At 40.5% G+C, this 18,717-nt stretch overlaps 1 protein-coding gene across 3 annotated transcripts in view; it reads right to left on the bottom strand.

The window, feature by feature from the left end:
• Positions 1–10,536: 10,536 nt before the first annotated feature.
• OSBPL11 (oxysterol binding protein like 11) overlaps positions 10,537–18,717 on the bottom strand; it is a 99,894-nt gene continuing 91,713 nt past the window's right edge. For all 3 annotated transcript variants that reach the window (XM_059920916.1, XM_059920917.1, XM_059920918.1), the window contains exons 12-13: positions 16,904–17,057; positions 10,537–12,240 (exon numbers count right to left, since the gene is read on the bottom strand). In XM_059920916.1, coding sequence (XP_059776899.1) covers positions 12,175–12,240; positions 16,904–17,057 — 220 coding nt within the window. In that variant the 3' untranslated portion in view covers positions 10,537–12,174. The remainder of the gene's footprint in view (positions 12,241–16,903; positions 17,058–18,717) is intronic.

Below are 18,717 nucleotides of genomic sequence, written 5' to 3'. Positions count from 1 at the left end.
CCGCGCCCAGCCGAGCCCGCCCCTCCACCCGCGGCCGCTGCCAGGCCCCGCCCCGTGGGCATGCGGCCTCCCGACCTGGCCTGGCCTCGCTCGGGGCTGCTGCGGAGGCAGAGAGGGCTCCTGGGCGAGGGCTGAAATTGGGGATGGGGCTAGGAAGGAAGGGCGGACCTACAAGGGAAGTGGTCAGCTGCTAAGCCAGGAGACCCAGGAATCCCGGAGAAATGGTTGAGAGAGAGGAGAGAAAGGCAAGAGGAAGGTGAAGATCAGAGTAGGTACTGGAACCATTCGGGTCGGTGACCACCTAAAGAAAAATTGAAACTCAAAAGAAATCGGAGGTTGGGACTTCCCTGGTGGCGCAGTGGTTAAGAATCCGCCTGCCAGCGCAGGGGACACGGGTTTGAGCCCTGGTCCGAGCAACTGAGTCCGTGAGCCATAACTACTGAGCCTGCGTTCTAGAGCCTGTGAGCCACAACTACTTAGACCTTGTGCCACTACTACTGAAGCCCGCGCGCCTAGAGCCGGGGCTGGGCAACAAGAGAAGCCACTGCAATGAGAAGCCCACGCACCGTAAAGAAGAGTAGCCCCTGATCGTGGCAACTAGAGAAAGCCCAGGCAGCAGCAAAGACCTAACGCTGCCAAAAATAAATAAATTAAAAAAAAGAAATTGGAGGTTGCGATCTGACGTTTCCCTCTTGGCCTCTATCTTGCCTGCCATTATTGGTTCCATTCCTCGCCCCACCTACCCGCCCCCCCCACACCCAGAAAGATCCAAGCCGCATAAATTATTGTCAGCAGTTTGAGTAACAATTAGCAAAAGGTAACACTTTTAAGTGTTTGAGAAAAATGAAGCGCTTGGCTGAAGCCGTACTTGAGTTCTATCTTAAGTGTTTCTTGAAGCCCTGGAGATATCTGATAATTTTCTACAAACACCTCAGTTGAATTTTCGAACCTGCTTCCTAGACAAGCATTCACTATGGTAACTTGATGGGAAGCGCTCACTGGGTGTACCAGACTGTGGTACCTTGAAGTACCCTGTATACAAAGTCTGGTCATCAATTTTTCAAGGAGAGAAACTGATTTTTCTGCCCAAATAACTTGGCTGTTCAAAGCTGTGACACACAATTTTCTCCTCCTCCTGATACTGCCTCTGGCTTGGTAGCAGTTTTTCCCACTCATCCCTAAAACCTCAAGTTATCATGTCCAAGTGCTATTATCACTTTGTTCAGAAATCGGTTATGACCTTTCTCATATTTTTTTTTACAATTATTTACTTATATGTTGGTCTGCCCCAACTAGACTTCAGACTCCTTTAAGGCAAGGACCCTATTTTATTATTTTTTTCTGTTACCAAACCTAGGATATTTACTCAATAAATGTTTAAAGGCATTTAATCAGTTTTTCAGGGAATATCCGTGCTACGCAAATTCTCAGGAATTTTTTTTTTTTCTTAGTTCCCCCACCAGGGATTGAACCCAGGTCCTCGGCAGTGAGAGTACGGAGTCCTAACCACTGGACCACCAGGGAATTCCCAGGAACCATTTTTAAATCAGAAGACTATTTTATTAATTTATTATAGGAGAAATAGATGTCTTCTTTCCAGGGACAGATTTGTATCTGTTATCCTCTGCCCTTTTCCCAGTTTTGAGATACCCAGGAAACTAAGTCCTAGAGCCATTGGGATAAGTGCTCTGTGCTGGTGACTTGAGCATCTCACCCTGCAGTGAGTAGTGTTAGAAAACAAAATTCAACTGAGTAAACTTTGAAGATCTTGTTGGCTTTATTCAACAATTCATGGAGCAGGCAGCATCCCATGTAGCAGATAGAAAGGCGTTCCAATGAGCTGTACAAAATGAAAAACTTTTATAGGAGGGAATGGGGGCAAGGAAGCTATACTAGCAAAAAGTGGATTGGCTGTAGCAAGGACACTTTCCTTTAGGGGACGGCAGGGCTCTAACGAACAGATTACCTTACTAGTGCTGACCAAGTAATTCCTGGTTGACTGGTTTAAGATTCCATTTCGGGGAGAGCTGAAACTATAATTAAGTTAAATATTAAGTCCCGGTTTGGTGATGTGTGGTTAGCATAAGTGACTCCATTTGGGGCCTGTTGTCTTGTTTTAAACAACTGGAACAAGGAAAAGGACTCGGGGCTTTACAAAGCAATCACCTGAGGGGAGGCCACAGTGCTATCTGTGGTTTCTAAAAAAAACCAAACAAACAAAATACTAAAACAGAGTAGGGACATCTGTTTCCCCTCCATTCACACCTCTGTTTGTGTGAAAAAAAAAAATTCAAGACTGCCTTTGAGGGGCTTCCCTGGTGGCGCAGTTGTTAAGAATCCGCCTGCCAATGCAGGGCACACGGGTTCAAGCCCTGGTCCAGGAAGATCCCACATGCCACAGAGCAACTAAGCCTATGCGCCACAACTACTGAGCCTGCGCCCTAGAGTCCTCGAGCCACAACTACTGAGCCCCCACGCCACAACTACTGAAGGCTGCGTGCCTAGAGCCCGTGCTCCGCAACAAGAGAAGCCACCACAATGAGAAACCCATGCACCACAATGGAGAGTAGCCCCTGCTCGCCACAACTAGAGAAAGCCCGCGTGCAGCAACAAAGACCCAACACAGCCAAAAATAAATAAATAAATAAGTTAAAAAAAAATACAATATCTAACAAGATATTTTTAAAAAAAGACTGCCTTTGATATCCATTTTAAGTCGTTCACCTAGATATAACTTTGTTCCTGTATCTTCTTAAGAGATGGCCTTGAAGAAACCAAATTTGAAAAATCAGAAGGGTGTTGAAGTGTCTAAAATACGGATAAAAAGGATTGCATGTTCATTTCCCCTTATCTTATATACATATAATACATGTTCATTGTGGGAAAATTAGAAGATAGTTATGCATAAAAATAAAAGCTATCCATGCTCCCACACCCAGAGATAAACACATCACATTTAACATATATCCATTCAAATATCATACACATATATAATAAAAATGGAACCACACTACAATGCTAATTTATAATTTATTTTATTCACTTAGTACAGTAAGAACACCTTTCCATGCAATTAAATATATTTCTACAGAATCTTCTTAAAGGCTACACTTTTGTAAAAAATTGTAAAAAATTTTGTATTGTAAAAAATTACTATCACTTATTTAATCTTATAATCCTCAGTAGTTATAATTTGATTCTAAGCTTGACTTTTACAAACAACACTGCAGTGACCATCCTTTTATATAACATCTTTGAGTACCCAACCAGTTATTTCCTTAGGCTAAATAGGCATTGGAAGATTTACGGAAAATCTCATTTAAGCTCGGATAGTACCCGATGAATTATTTCTGCTCTTTTACAAAAAAATATATTTCTTAAAAATTGATATTTGGGGGCTTCCCTGGTGGCGCAGTGGTTGAGAATCTGCCTGCTAATGCGGGGGACACGGGTTCGAGCCCTGGTCTGGGAGGATCCCACATGCCGCGGAGCAACTGGGCCCGTGAGCCACAATTGCTGAGCCTGCGCGTCTGGAGCCTGTGCTCCGCAACAAGAGAGGCCGCGATAGTGAGAGGCCCGCGCACCGCGATGAAGAGTGGCCCCCACTTGCTGCAACTGGAGGAAGCCCTCGCACAGAAACGAAGACCCAACACAGCCAAAAATAAATAAATAAATTAATTAATTAAAAAAAAAATTGATATTTGTGGGACTTCCCTGGTGGTCCAGTGGTTGGGACTCCTCGCTCCCAATGCAGGGGGACCAGGTTCGATCCCTGGTCAGGGAACTAGATCCTGCATGCTGCAACTAAAAAAAAGAGACCCCAAACGCGGCAGCGAGGATCCCACATGCCGCAGCTAAGACCTGGCATAGCCAAATATTTTTTTAATTATTAAAAAAATTGATATTTGTATCCACTAGATAATACATCTTACCCTTGGGGCTGTCTATAAGCTAACTTTTTTTTTTTTTTTCTGGCCGGCTGCTCCACCCAGCTTGCAGGATCTTAGTCCCCCAACCAGGGACTGAACCCGGACCCCTGGCAGTGAGAGCACCAAGTCCTAATCACTGGACCACCAGGGAAGTCCCAAGAAATTCTTTTTAATAAAGAGACAAAACTAGTGTTTATGTTAAGAGCCTGGGGTGGGAGAAGAAATGGTATCTCGAGCTTTTTAATGGGTCCATCTTTTGGACACCCTACCTTGAAGTTTTTATGTGCTTGGCACTTTACATACATTTTCATGAAATGCCCCTGCAAGGCAGGCATTATTTTCCCCATTTCACAAAGAAGCAGGCTTGGGTAATATTTGACAAGGTCACATAGCCAGCAAATAAGGGGAAGACCTGAGATTCAAACCCAGATTTATAGGATACCCAGTATCCAAGCTCTTGGGCCATGCTGCTCTGGATGGGGGAGAGGAAGAAGAGAGATTCTTCTGGAAAAGGGGGCAATTGGCAGAAATCGAGGGTTCATTCCTCACCTGAAAACCCAGAGAGAAGCACATTTCCTTGGATTATGAAGGCAAAGTCACTTCACTGGCTAAAGTCTGGGAAAGCCCAAAGCCAACTCCATGGAGATTTCCAATACAGATGCTCTCTGTTCTTCTGATTCAGACAGGAGAAGGATACCCACTCCAGCACCCCCTTGGGAGAGGACCGCAATGGTAAAAGTCTCAGGAGCAGGGGTGACCGGCCAGGGTGGCTCTAAGGCTGAGTCGCCTTCTGTGTGGACACATTCCCCACCTCATCCAGCCAGAGGAACTTCAGTCTCTTATATCTGAATAGCATGATTTAGGCTTCCATTTTCTCATGAGTTTAACAAATATTTATTGAGCTCCTGTGTTAGCCTAGAAACTTCATGAAACACCCATTCTCTGCTCCCATCATCCAGGTTCTGTCTCCCCTCCCCAGGATTCTCCTCCTGTGTCTGGCCGGCCCCCCAGGGTCTGTGAAGATCACGTTCTTCTTGCTCTGAAACTACACCCTTCTCCTTGACCAGCAACCAGCCCCCAACCCCACCCCGTCTCTCATTTTAGTGTCAGTGTGGGTGACATCTGCTTCATGTATTCTGAAGATGTATATTAGGTACATACACACTCATGACTGTTATGACTTTCTAATGGAATTGATATTTTATCATTGTGAAGTGTCTCCATCTGTCTGATGATACTCTTAAAGCCCATTTTGTCTGATATCAATATGGCCACACCAGCTATACAATGCTCATTGTTTTGTTTGCATGGTAGATCTTTTTCCATTTTGTTATCTTCAACCTATGTGTGTCTTTATTTAAAGTTTCTCTTATAGACAGTATAAGTGGAGGGGGGAGAGGAAGGCTGCATCTGTGAGAAAATTTAAATTACCATCAATCAGTTTAAAACATTTATGTCTTACATGGAATCTTCTACTTGGAACTTCTGGTATCATTTGCCCCATGCTGTGTGGACTGCCACACGGGAACGCTTTGCTGTCACTTATCAGAGGCACAGCCCTCCTAAGGGGGATCCTATTCTTCTTCAGTCAACTGGCCAACCACCCCTGAGAGCAGCGGTTCCCAGGGTAGCAAAGCAAGGGGAGGGGCATGGCTGTGAATGCGGACATTCAGGAGCAGAATTAAGTGAGGGCAGGACACAGGAGAGAGGGAGCAGCATCTGGGATCTTACCTCTGCCTGAGAGAAGCATCCTGTCCAATACACGTTCAGAAAGGTGAGCAAGAAACAGGCAAGAGATATAAGCTTTTGTGACTGATGACCTTTGGGTAGCTTTTAAATTGTTTCTTCCTAAACTATTTTGCCCTTTTTATTGAATCTATAGAACAGTAAAGGACTTTCCAAATACGAGAAATAATTGTAAGTAAGTAAATTTATACTGAATGTACTTTGCCCTGTGTTTAGACTGGTTGTTTTCTCAACTTGGGATTTCTCCATGACCTCCTTCCCACATACTCATTAACCCTCTTCATTGAAGGCTGGCTTTTTTCTGTTCTGGCACTTCTCATCTTGTTTACTAGCTCTGTCTGTCTCCTCTTCTAGGCTAATGAACTCAGCAGTAAGAATGGGGTGGGACATGCCTCACGTCTCTGTGTCCCCTGCACTCAGCATATAGGTCTGCTGAACTAGTGAATGAGTGGGAGGGGCACAACATACAAGACAAAACAAGCAAAGAAATAATAACAAACCACACTTTTACTTATGAAAGCCAGCCAGGCCTCCTGCCTACCCTAGCTCTCACTGTACCAAGCAGGCCAAAAGAAAGCCCTTCCTCCTCCAGCTTCTGCAGGCAACTCCTCACACAGGAATTCTCCCTGAAACTGCAAGGAAGGGGGGAGGTAAGAATGGTAGAATGGTTACGGTGGAATGGTGGCCAGTGCTGTCTCCTCTTGCATCCCTTCCCCAATCCCAAGGTGGGCCCTCCTCCCTAGCCCCTTCCCCATGGGATTGGTCCTGTGAGGACCCCAGCTTGGTCCCTGAGAATCATTTCCTTGAGATTGAGAGGCAAGCAGCAGGAGTCACTGTGTCCCTTTCTGCAGCTGGGCCCTAATCAGTCAGATCTCTGCTTCTACCAGGAGTGTCTCTGAGCCGCCCTACCATCCTCACCTCTCCCCTTTGTTAGGAAGGAAAAGCACTGACACTGCAGAGATCCAAGTCAACTGATTAATCCCAGAAACCACCAACTTCAGCCCTGAGGGGAATGGCAGAGGAGGGTTTTTTTTGTTTTTTGTTTTCCTGTATAAATAACCCAAACTGGAGATCATAGGTAAGGTATTGTCTCAGAGATCCTCTAATCCAACCCCTTCATTTTTCTGATGAGGACAGAGAAGCCCAGAGAGGCAGTTCAACTTGCCCACAGTCACTGCTAACAGCCAGTTAGTAGCAGAAGGTGGTTGGGACACAGCTCTGGTCCCAAACTCTGATTGAGGGGCAGAGAGTGCCTGATTCAGCTTCTTCTGAAGGCCAGGTGAGCTCACTCACGGGAACAGCCATTTCCTTGCCTGGAGGGGTGGAGGAGGGGGAGTTTTTTCTTTTCCACTTGAGGAGGGATGAGGTGCTGGGGACACAGCCACAGGTATCTATCAGCCAGTGAATGAATGAACAAATTGTGGTATATTCCAAACAATGAATTCCTATTCAGCAATAAAAAAGAATAAACTATTGATACACGAATCAACATGGATAAATCGCAGAAAATTATATTGAATGGAATAAGCCAGACGCCCTCCCAAAAGACCATATTGTTTGATTGTTTATATAAAATTCTAGAAAACTTGAACTAATTTATGTGACATAAAGCAGATTAGTGAGGTAGTGGGTTGAATTGTGATCTCCAAAAATCACCATTGGTGGTTGGTGACGTCCCAATTTCTGGAAACTGCGAATGTTACTTTACTTAGAAAAAGCGTCTTTGCAAATGTAATTAAGGATATTGAGATGAGATCATCGTCTTGGATTATCCTGGTGGGCCTTAAATCCAGTGTCAAGTGTCCTTACAAGAGGATACTAATACAAGTAGTCCCTGGAAATGGGAAAGAGGTGGAGAGAGGGGAGAGGTGGGAAGGAGAGATTACAAAGGGGTAAGAGTAAACTTTTGGGAATGATAAATATTTTCATTATCATGATTGTGATGATGTTTCATGGATGGAGACATATGTCAAAACTTGTCAAATTGTATACTTTGTTTTTAAGTCCATTATACATTAACAAAACTGTTAAAAAGATGAAAGATCCATGGGTCTAAAACAAGATTCCACTCGCAATATTCTGGCTTTTTGGAAGTAGTCCACATAACATTGCTATATGGTGCACTCTCAGAAAACTGATCATGAGATGAAACACCAACATATGAAGAACAGCTGAATAACCCCAGAATATTAAAATTTGGAGAACTTATATATATTAGTATATAAAGTAATCAAATATATTAAGTATTGCAATGTACAAAACATTCTCATCTTATATGAACTTCATTAGAACTGAGACCAATGACATCCTTGTAGTGAGATAGATTTTGATGCCCCTCTTTGACTTCTTCTGTTGGATCTTCTGTTTTGCATGATCTCTTATCTTCTCCAATTCCTGTTGTTGTTGTTTTTTTTCCCCCCTCTTCTTATGTTTTGCTGGAGCATATACTTCAATAGCTTCCAGAAAAGGAAATGCTGGCATAAAATTTTTTTGAAATCTTGCATGTCAGATTTGTCTTTTGGCTGGGGATAAAATTCTAGGCAAAATTGGAGGTATTGCTCTTTTGTCTTTTAGCTTTCAGTGATGTTATTGAGAAGGCTGATGCCATTCTCTTTTTAGAATCTTCTCTTTATCCTTAGTGTTATGAAATTTCACAATGATGTGCTTTGGGTTGGGCTTTTATTTTTTCTCTATTGTGCAGGGTATTCATGGCATTTCAAATGGATTCACATCATTTACTCTGGGAAATTCTCATAAATATATACATACACATCATACACACATATACATATATCAAAATAGTATCATCCTTTCCATTGGTTTTCTTTCCCTGGAATCCCCACTAGTTACACGTTAGACTTCCTGGATTGCTTCTCTCATTTCCGTATCATTTCTCTCCTATTGTCCATTGTTTATCCTTTTGTTCTATTTGCTGAGAGCTTTTTCTCACTTATCTTCTAGATGATCTATTGAGTATTTAACTTGAACTATCATATTTTAAATTTCCAAGACCTGTGCTTGTTCTCTGAACAGTCCATTTTAAAAATAGCATTTTGTTCATGTTTCGTGGAAGCAATATCATCTCATCTGCCTGAAGATTTAATTTTTTCTGAAGTTACTTCCCCTGACTTCCTGAATTATCTGCTTCCTCTAATTTCTTTTCTCCTGTTTGCTTTGATCTCTCTTTTATTCATGTTGGAAGCTTTCCTCAAATGTCTGCTGATCCTTAGCTATTAAAATGAGTAATGATATGCTGTCTATATATACAGTGTGGTGGACGATGGATATGTGTAATGTATTGGTGAGAGGGTGGAGGGTTATGTTGGAGGAACTGCTGACTTGGCTTTACTGTAAAGTAATTAACAGGGTTGTCAGCTGAGCTTTTTGCTGGTGGACCCTTCAAATATATCGTAGGACTTCTTTTTTTCTGGAGTTGTTCTCCTAAAATGGATCTTTTAATCTCTCGCCTAAGGGTATAAGCCTGACTGCCAATATTTTGGGAATGGGATAGGGGAAGGGGCTGAAAGATCTGAATTGGTTCAGTCAGAACCAATTGGTTCTGGTTCAATCTCTCAAGAGTCTCTTGTAGGGTGGAACAAGGGTTAGTCACCTGGATGCATTGTTTGGGGCTTCTTATGCAGACTTTGAACCAACCCTGTTGTTTTCAGCTCACTGCTCAACTCTGCCTTCCACATTACCTAGGTATCACTGATGCTTTTCTGGGATTTGGAAAGACCAATAGCCTTGCCTGTGTCAACATCCCATTCTCAGGAATTAAGTTTTAGCTTCTTCCCTCATCCAAGTCTCTGAGGATAGGGAGAGTATTTGCCACATCAGAGTCCAATGCAGGGTAGCAAAGGAATACTTTTATTTTATCCCCAGCCAAAAGACAAAGGAATCCCAGCCCCAAAGGAATACTCAGCAGATGTTTGTTGAATGAATGAAGGTCTAGCTAAGTGACTTGAAGTGAGCACTAAACTTTCTGAGCAATAATTTCTTCATCTGTAAAGTTTGAACAGCCATCCCTCACTTTACAATTTCACAGGGTTGTTGTGGAGTGAAGGGACTCAATACTTTTCTTCTTCTTCTTCTTATTTTTGGTGACAAGTAGGTATTAGAGGTGATGTTGGTTACAACTTGCAGAATTCAGTGAATCAATATGCAGATGCCATACCTCTCCCAATACACAATCTAAAGGCCAGAATTTTCTCTTTTTTTCACTTCTAGTCTTGGACTTCTTAACATACAATTCCTAATAGCCAGAAGGAAAGTGTACATTTAAAACTTTGCCCCAAAAGATAGAGATACAATTGCTACAAAGACTTGTTTCCCTGGCCAAATATTAACAAGGTGTAGATTAAAAAACAAAACAAAAACAAAAACAAAAACCAGAAAAGGCCTCTACCTCTTGTTAAGTGAATAAGCTACAGCAGATGTCAAGAAGAGAAGGACAAGGTAAAACAGTTACCCTAAAGTGGTATTATTTCACTCCTGTCAAGGGGGGGAAATTTCAATTACTCATAAATGTACTTTTAATAAGAATTTTAAAAAATCATATTTCAGTAATTCTTAAAATGGTTCAAAAATTCAAAGAAATAAATGGGCATTCAAACGGTTCAAAGAACAAAACAAAAACCTCCAGTTTCATTTGATATTCTTGCTCTATTTCCAGTTTATTTAAAAGTCGTAAAATTAAAACATTTTAATTTAAAAAAACTGTTATTAAATTTACTCCCTTATTTCCCTAAGAGATTCCTGAAGGTAAGGATTTAAAATCAATGTCCTTCTCGAATGAACAGGGCAATAACTCCGCTAAATATAAACTTTCTATTTCTCTCCATTCATAAAACAGACAAAGGCATCATTGTTCTCTAGTTTTATTATTTTTTAATCTTCCCAACACATGAACTATAACTCATTTTGAGATTTTTCAGTGCATTTCACAGCAAAAATGAACAAGGGAATCATTAAAATGGTTGTACATTAACCAATTATCTTCTTACAATTTACAATTTGTTGAAAAAAATTATTATTTTGCTGTTTTCATCCTATCAGCCCCCTTCAATAAAACACAATTTATCAGAGCACAAAGCTTAAGCTTCTTATGATGATGCAACAGATACAGCCACTTACAATGGCTGATGGATAACAGGTATATGTTACACACACTGATTGGAAGACCACATCAGAAGAAACAGAGTAAGGCACCACTCTTGGAAAATTAAGGTAGCTTGAAGTAACAAGTGTTGAGCACCATAAGTAGGTGCTAAATAAATACGTGAATGAATGATGAAAGCCATAATTAGCACTATTCTATTAATTGCCAGCAATTCTTCAACCTCAATAAAATACTTATTTAAAAAAAAGACTGTACCTGAATACAACTTCCTGATATCTTTTTTTCCTGATACCTTTTTATTTCATACTCTTTCTTCAGCATTTGCGTTTCCTTGAAAAAACAAAACATACCATACATGCACTTAGTCACATATATAACTTCTGAATTACTGACAAATATGAATAGTTGTTTTAAATTTTGAGTGAACAGAGGTAAGATAAAGCATACTTATCCAGAGGGATAGCACGTAATATTGGATATTAACCTACAAGTGAAAAAAAGGTAAGGAAAACAGTAAGTCTTATTTTTTAATATTTGCTTGTTCTTTAATGCCTCAGTTCTTGAGAAGGGCCAAAATCTCATCATATTGACATGACCATGTTTTAAAAAACTGTCTCTCAAGTATAATATTTAATAAAACTAGGTATTGAAAAATGCTCTGAAATTTTTCAAGTCAATGCTGTTTTCAAGTATATTAAAATGCTCAGAAGAAAAAATTCTCCATGGTTATAATTCTAATCAATTTATAAATATACTTTTTAAAAGAGAGTTCCAACAGAGGTGGATAACGGATAAGTTCCTCAGACACAGGCACACAGTCTCTTTGAAGAAACAGAATGCCTTGTTACGACAACCTGGTTGACTTTTTTTTAACACTGATTTCAGGCACAATGAATGGCTGAAGCCACTTCTGGGTCATCTTCTTCCTCCTCTTGATTTGTTGTAAAAGTAGTGAATACTTCAGTTACTGACAGAAAGCAAAGCACAAACTCTGAAAGAGACTTCAATTTTCACTACAAAGAAATCAAAATCACTGAGTTCTCACTGTTGTGTTTATCTGCTGCCCCCATGCAAAAAGAGGGGATTCAAACTTAGCTTTTGGAGCAGGAACTGGATAAAAGATTAATCATCTAATAATTCAGGTGAAAGGGCTTCAGATGATATTGCTCACATCACATGAACAGCTTGGTGAGAGGTCCATCGTGCTTCTTCAACACTTTGGTCTTGCTGCAGTTCTATGGTGCCCTAATTGGTACATTCGTGTGTAGTTAGTTTCAGTCTGTGCAATCAGGAAGCAGGTCACTCAGTGCAATGACTCCATTCTGGGAGAGTTTAGGGTAAATAGAGAAGTTCATTTGGTCGAGTCTTAGATAGTATGTGTCACTCTGCTGGTTGTACTGTTGGAATTATTTTCCAAAGGGGTTTGTGATAAACCCAGCCATCTCCCTGAAACAAGTAGAAAAATAAATTAAAGAACCATTCCTCTATTATGTTCAGAATCAGTAACCAAAACTAGATGCAATGCCTTCATTGAAATCGAATTCTGTTCTCACATTTAAAAACAAGAGTTTGTGAAGAAAAAGCCTCTGTGCTTAAGACACCAAAAAATATGTGTGGTTTAGCTAGGATTAGGTGAGAAGTTCTGGTCTGGGAAGACCTAGTTTGTGCTCCACGAATATTTTACTTTGCAGGAGTCATTTGTAGCAATTCTGCCAATTTTGCCAAGATGCTGCAGATTGAGCCCCACTGATGGAGTGACAGGCAGCAGGTGGAGCACAGGAAATGGTCACCAAGGTACGAGCTGTTCTCTACACCTCAACCAGCATCTCTAGGATCTGAGTATTGTTTCCTAGTTCTTTCCTGACTCTACCCTATTAGTTTTCCCTGGTTCCTGTGAATAGAAGGATACCAAAAGGAGATAAAGTTAGTCAAAGAGTGAACGAAAGACAGGAGAAGACCAAGTGAGGAAAAAAGTGCTGCAGCAAATGCATGAAGCAGCATACTGGGGTGCGAGCTTGGCAGAGCTGAGGTCACAGTAGCTAAGACTGCAGTTCAGTGTTTATGCGACTAGGTGAAGTAAGTCAGATTTGAACCTCTCTCCGTAACCCCTATATCGCCCTCAGTTTATTTGCGTTAAAAAAATTTTTTTAGGGACTTCCCTGGCGGTCCAGTGGTTAAGACTTCACCTGCCAATGTAGGGGGTGCGGGTTCAATCCCTGGTCAGGGAGCTAAGATCCCGCATGCCTCATGGCCAAAAAACCAAAATATAAAACAGAAGCAATATTGTAACAAATTCAATGAAGACTTTAAAAATGGTCCACATCAAAAAAAAAAATCCTCAAAAAAATATTTAAAAATATATATTTACCCTACCTTACTCCAAAAATGGCTTATGCCCAGCAATTATGTGGGTCATAGTGACGAGGACTCTCTCCTTGACCAAACTTTAAGTTAGACTCCTCTGTCTCTCTTCTTGACTAAGCCTCATCCTAGGCCTGCTAAACTCAGTTGTAGCAAAAAAACATCCTGATGAACTAGTTTATCAAGAATTCTCTCATCTTTGATATCCAATGAAACTCTTCTCCTCGCATTTTTGATCTAATCATGTGCCTCCCCCGACCCACCATCCTTGACATCTGACCAAGTTCCTCTTAGTAATCTTCCATCCACTCCCTCATCCTGCCCACTGGCTATAAATTCCCACTTATCAACACATTCAGAGTTGAATTCAATCTTTTTCCTCTACTGCGATATTCTTGAATAAAGTCTTCCTTGTCATTTTTTTTTTTAAATTTATTTATTTTTGGCTGTGTTGGGTCTTCGTTTCTGTGCGAGGGCTTTCTCTAGTTGCGGCGAGCGGGGGCCACTCTTCATCGCGGTGTGCGGGCCTCTCACTATCGCGGCCTCTCTTGTTGCGGAGCACAGGCTCCAGACGCACAGGCTCAGTAATTGTGGCTCACGGGCCCAGTTGCTCCGCGGCATGTGGGATCTTCCCAGACCAGGGCTCGAACCCGTGTCCCCTGCATTGGCAGGCGGATTCTCAACCACTGCACCACCAGGGAAGCCCTTCCTTGTCATTTTTAATAAGTGTCAGAATAATTTCTCTTTAACAACAGAAACCATTATGTTGTTTAAATTAAATCACCTGGTTGATAATTATCACAAAACACAAAAACACAAAAGATGTCTCCTAACCACATTACAGAATGCTAGGTTTAGAAGTTAAGACGTGCCACCTGACCATCTCACTTCACAGATGAAGAAACTGAGGCTCCAAGAAGTGAAATGAGTTGTCCAACTTCACCCAGGAAGGGCAGAGTTCTTTTCAGTGCACCTTCTATATAATTACCTACATTTTACAGATGAGGAAACCGAAGTTAGAAGTGGTAAATAAACTATCCAAGGTATGACTGAGGTTCAAACTTAACACATCTGACTCCAATGTGGTCCACTATTCTGCAAAAGCCTTCCTTCTTGCATTTATATACATCTTAAGAAATTTTAAACATCCACTCAAGAGGATACGACCAATAGATCCTGACGGATGTGTAAAATCGCAAAAGAGAGGAAATGGAAGATCTAATAAATTAAATGTCAGTGAGAAATGGTCAGGAAAAGAAGGTAGGTATTATCAAATGATACTAGAAATACTTTAAATTCATCTATACTTTCTCAGGTTACTCTACCTCCTCTTTTTATATCAAGTGACTCTACTCCTCCATCTAACTAAAGTCAACTCCAAACTGGTCTGTTGGTTTGACAGCAATAATGAAAGTACCAAACAAGTGGAAAAGCTCTTGTTACTCATAACAATATGTATGAAACATCTACTAAGTGCCCAGCACTGTGTTTAGGACCACAGGGGAGACAAAGTTGACTTTTCAATAACATATGACTCTTCTTAGCAAAGAGCCATACCTGATGGCAATAGCGCCAAAGTTGTTATGAACTTCGTGGTATCAGTGTCAGCTAACTACCATCCTCATCAGCCTCACCTCTCCTCTGCAGTGCTTCTTACAGCACAGTCCATGGTCCTGTCACACACAGGATGTGACGCGGCAGCCCCAGGGGCTTAGGCAATCAGTATATGACACGAATCTAACCCATCTGTTGTTGTACCACTGTGTCATGGCACACCATTTAGAAAGCCATCTTACATCTTACCAACTAAAGAGGCCCAAACCTGAGTCAGCACCTCCAGTCTACTGTTTCATAAGGCAGTTAGTTAAGACTATCTAGGCAGAAAGAAATTCACTACTTTATTAGACAACTGCCATATCTTGCTATCACTTTCTACATCTGTCTATCCAACATCACAAAGTATAATAAAGGGATTAAGTGGCGGGTTCTTAATAATATCTGTCAAATAAAGAATACATGAGAAGTAGCATGTTTACATGTCATGTTAGTTACAAGAACCAGGAGGCCTATCTTTTAAAATCTTTTAAAATTGGTTGCATCTTTTACCCATTACAGCTTCTTGCTCTCAGCCCCTAGAGTTCATTTTTAATGATTTATAGAAGTCTTCCCTTAGAAAAATTCTCCTCTTTAGAATCTGCTTCTGGTATGCTATTTTAGTGAGCTTGAAATGAAAAAAATGCAAGGTTACCAGACTATAATTTTGCATAGTATTTACAAAGGTTTATCTTTTCATATAAAAATGAAGAGATGTAAAGTACTTTTCCTTGAATTCCTATCCATGTAAACATTTGGGGGACTTCCCTGATGGTGCAGTGGTTAAGAATCCGCCTGTCAATGCAGGAGACACAGGTTCAAGCCGTGGTCCGGGAAGATCCCACATGCCGTGGAGCAACTAAGCCCGTGCGCCACAACTACTGAGCCTGTGCTCCAGAGCCCGTGAGCCACAACTACTGAGCCCATGTGCCACAACTACTGAAGCCCGTGCGCCTAGAGCCCGTGCTCCACAACAAGAGAAGCCATCGCAATGAGAAGCCCATGCACCACAACAAAGAGTAGCCCCCACTCACTGCAACTAGAGAAAGCCAGCATGCAGCAACGAAGACCCAATGCAGCCAAAAATAAAGAAAGAAAGAAAGAAAGAAAGAAGAGAAGGAGGGAGGGAGGGAAGGAAGGAAGGAAGGAAGGAAGGAAGAAAGAAAACAGTTGAGAAAAATTAAAGCAATGAAACTACTACAATAAACTGTGGGCTTTTAAGGGTAATCAAAATTCACAAACTGTTTTTCCAGATTCTTTCCTGACAGACCAATATCAAAATTCAATGAGTTTCCTTAGACTTGGCTATGGACAAGAAAACTTTTCTTGGCATCAGCTCTGGTCCATTATTCACCTTACTCTGAGTTCTACCAGAAAGTAATAAACAAAATAAAACAAAACCTTTAAATGTAGAAAAGACTTTAGGAATCATTTTGTCTTACCTCCAAAACTAGTGAATTAAACACTTCTACATAAGCCATGGTCTCTTACATGAGTCTAGCGATGGGGAACACATTACTATAAAATGTACGCTTGTCATTATTGGATATTTTTTATTGTTATACATTCCTTCATGTTAAGCTCAAAATGCTTCCTGGTAGTCTGGGCCTAGCCCAAGTCTGCTATTGGAGCTGATAAGAAACTTCTACGCGATAAGCCTAACTTATATTTGAAGAAAGTTATAATGAATGTCTCCAATTTTCTGTTTTCCAGCCTAAACACCCCCCACATCACTCTTTTTTCCTTAAACATTGCAAAGATTCTAGTCACTTCTCACTATCCTCTGTGTAGCCATTTAAGTTTTTCATGCATCCTTAAAATGTGGTCTCTGGAAGTGAACAAAGAGTTTCACTGTGGTACAAAAGGCAACAAATTGTCAATTGCATATTCTGTTATTGAGATTAAAGATTAATGTCGGTATTTTGTGGCCAATTTAAATCCCCAAATCTATTTCATCTGAACTGCTGGTAAACTATTCTACTTTGAAACTATTCTACTTTGACAAACTGTGAAAAGCTCATGAAAAAGCTCATGGTTAAGCTTGACTATTTTTAGAAATGAAGATATTTAAGTGATAATTCAAGAAAGCCTACTAAGCTAAAGTTCTCACTAAGTAGATAATGAGTTTTAGTCTGAAGACATGTAGGACATATACCTCTTTAATAAAATATTTGGTTTTCCAAGGTGTGCCTGTTTCAGTACGATGCCTTTCTTCAGTCCTCTGGCGTTCTTCCAGGGTACGTTTATGCTCTGTGGCCTTATCGATTTCAGATTCCCTCAGAGAGTCTGTCACATTTCTCCACAATCGCCTGAAATCCGAAAACCACACATTTTACATTCTTCAAAAAAGATAATTAAATAGAACTGATACCCTCAAAATTAACAGTGATTTTAATAAATTACATTTCCCGAATCAGATCTATAATTTCATGCCTATGAGTTACAAGAATGCTGACACTATGTTGCTGATGTTAATGTCCAAGATGCTGCTGCTTCTGCTTCTTTTTAAATTAAAAATAATTTATATTTTCCCAAGTTATATAACCAAGATTTTTATTTTTAAGAAACTTAGGAAACAATAAGCAAAAGGAGAAATAAATTTTTAAAAAGCTGAAATAGAAGAGACCACTTCTGCTTCTGTACGTGATTAAATAATGGGCACCAGATTTACCCTCCTGCTTTCAATCAACTACAGAACCAGACAAAATATAATGAAACAATGGTTTTCAGACATCGAACAAAAGGCAGCACAGGACAGTGACTCCTGACAGCAGGCAAACAAATGAGGGGGGTCCTATGAGTGCTCCAACTGACGAGTTAGAGAGTTTGCAGGCACAGCACGGGGGCAGGGTGGGGGGAGCTCAACAAACTCCAAGCCAAAGAAATCTGCCAAGACAATTCTTTGGGGAAAGTATAGTCTGTTCAACAAATGGTGCTGGGACAGCTGGATATCCCCGTGCGAAAAGGTGACCTTAGGCTCTCACTTCACAATAAAACTTAGAAGAAGATAAAAGAAAACAATGATACTCTCACCTCATCAAATAAAAACTGATTACTGAAATAAACACCATTAAGAAAATGAAAAGATGAGCAAGAGACTAGGAGACAATATTTACGAAACACATACCCAATAAAGGATCTGTGTCCAGAATTTACAAAGAACTCCTATAACACAATAAGACAACAAACAATTCAATTTAAAAAATGGGTGAAATTTATAAGCAAGCATTTTAACAAAGAAGATATACAAATGGCTAATTAGAACATAAAAACATGCTCAACATCATTAGCCAGTAGGGAAATGCAAATTAAAATCACAATGAGATACTATTTCACACCAGCTAGAATGGGAATATATATAAGACAGGCAATAACAAATGTCGATGAAGATGAGAACTGGAACCTTCATATGTTTCTGGCAGGAATGTAAAATGATGCAGCCATTTTTGAAAATAGTTTGGCAGTTTCTTGAAAAGTTAGACATAAAACTACCACACAAACCAGGAATTCCACTCGTAGGTATTTACCCACGAGAAGTGAAAACATGTCCACACAAAGGTCTGCACAAGAATGTTCACTGCGGTATTAATCATCATAGTCCAATACTGGAAATGTCCATCAGTTGGTGAAGGGATAGACAAAATGTAGTGTCACATAATGGAATACTTTTCAGTAATAAAAAGGAATGAAATATTGATACATGTTGTACCATGAATGAACCTCAAAAACGTGCTAAGTGAAAAAAGCTAGGCATAAGAGATCACATACTGTATGATTCCATTTATTTGAAATGTCCAAAGTAAAATTATAGAGACAGAAAGTAGGTTCCCTGGGACTGGGGGCAGAAACAGGGATTAACTGTCAATGGGCATGAAGGATATTATGGGAGGATCAAAGGATTCTAAAACTAATTAATGTTAAAACCTGCACCACTAAGGAAAGTTACCAAAAATCATTGAATTGTACACT

This window comes from Balaenoptera ricei, chromosome 4 (genome assembly GCF_028023285.1).
Source record: "Balaenoptera ricei isolate mBalRic1 chromosome 4, mBalRic1.hap2, whole genome shotgun sequence".
Taxonomy (NCBI): domain Eukaryota; kingdom Metazoa; phylum Chordata; class Mammalia; order Artiodactyla; family Balaenopteridae; genus Balaenoptera; species Balaenoptera ricei.
Note: the sequence above shows the minus strand (reverse complement) of the source record. Positions and strands in the feature narration are given on the sequence as shown.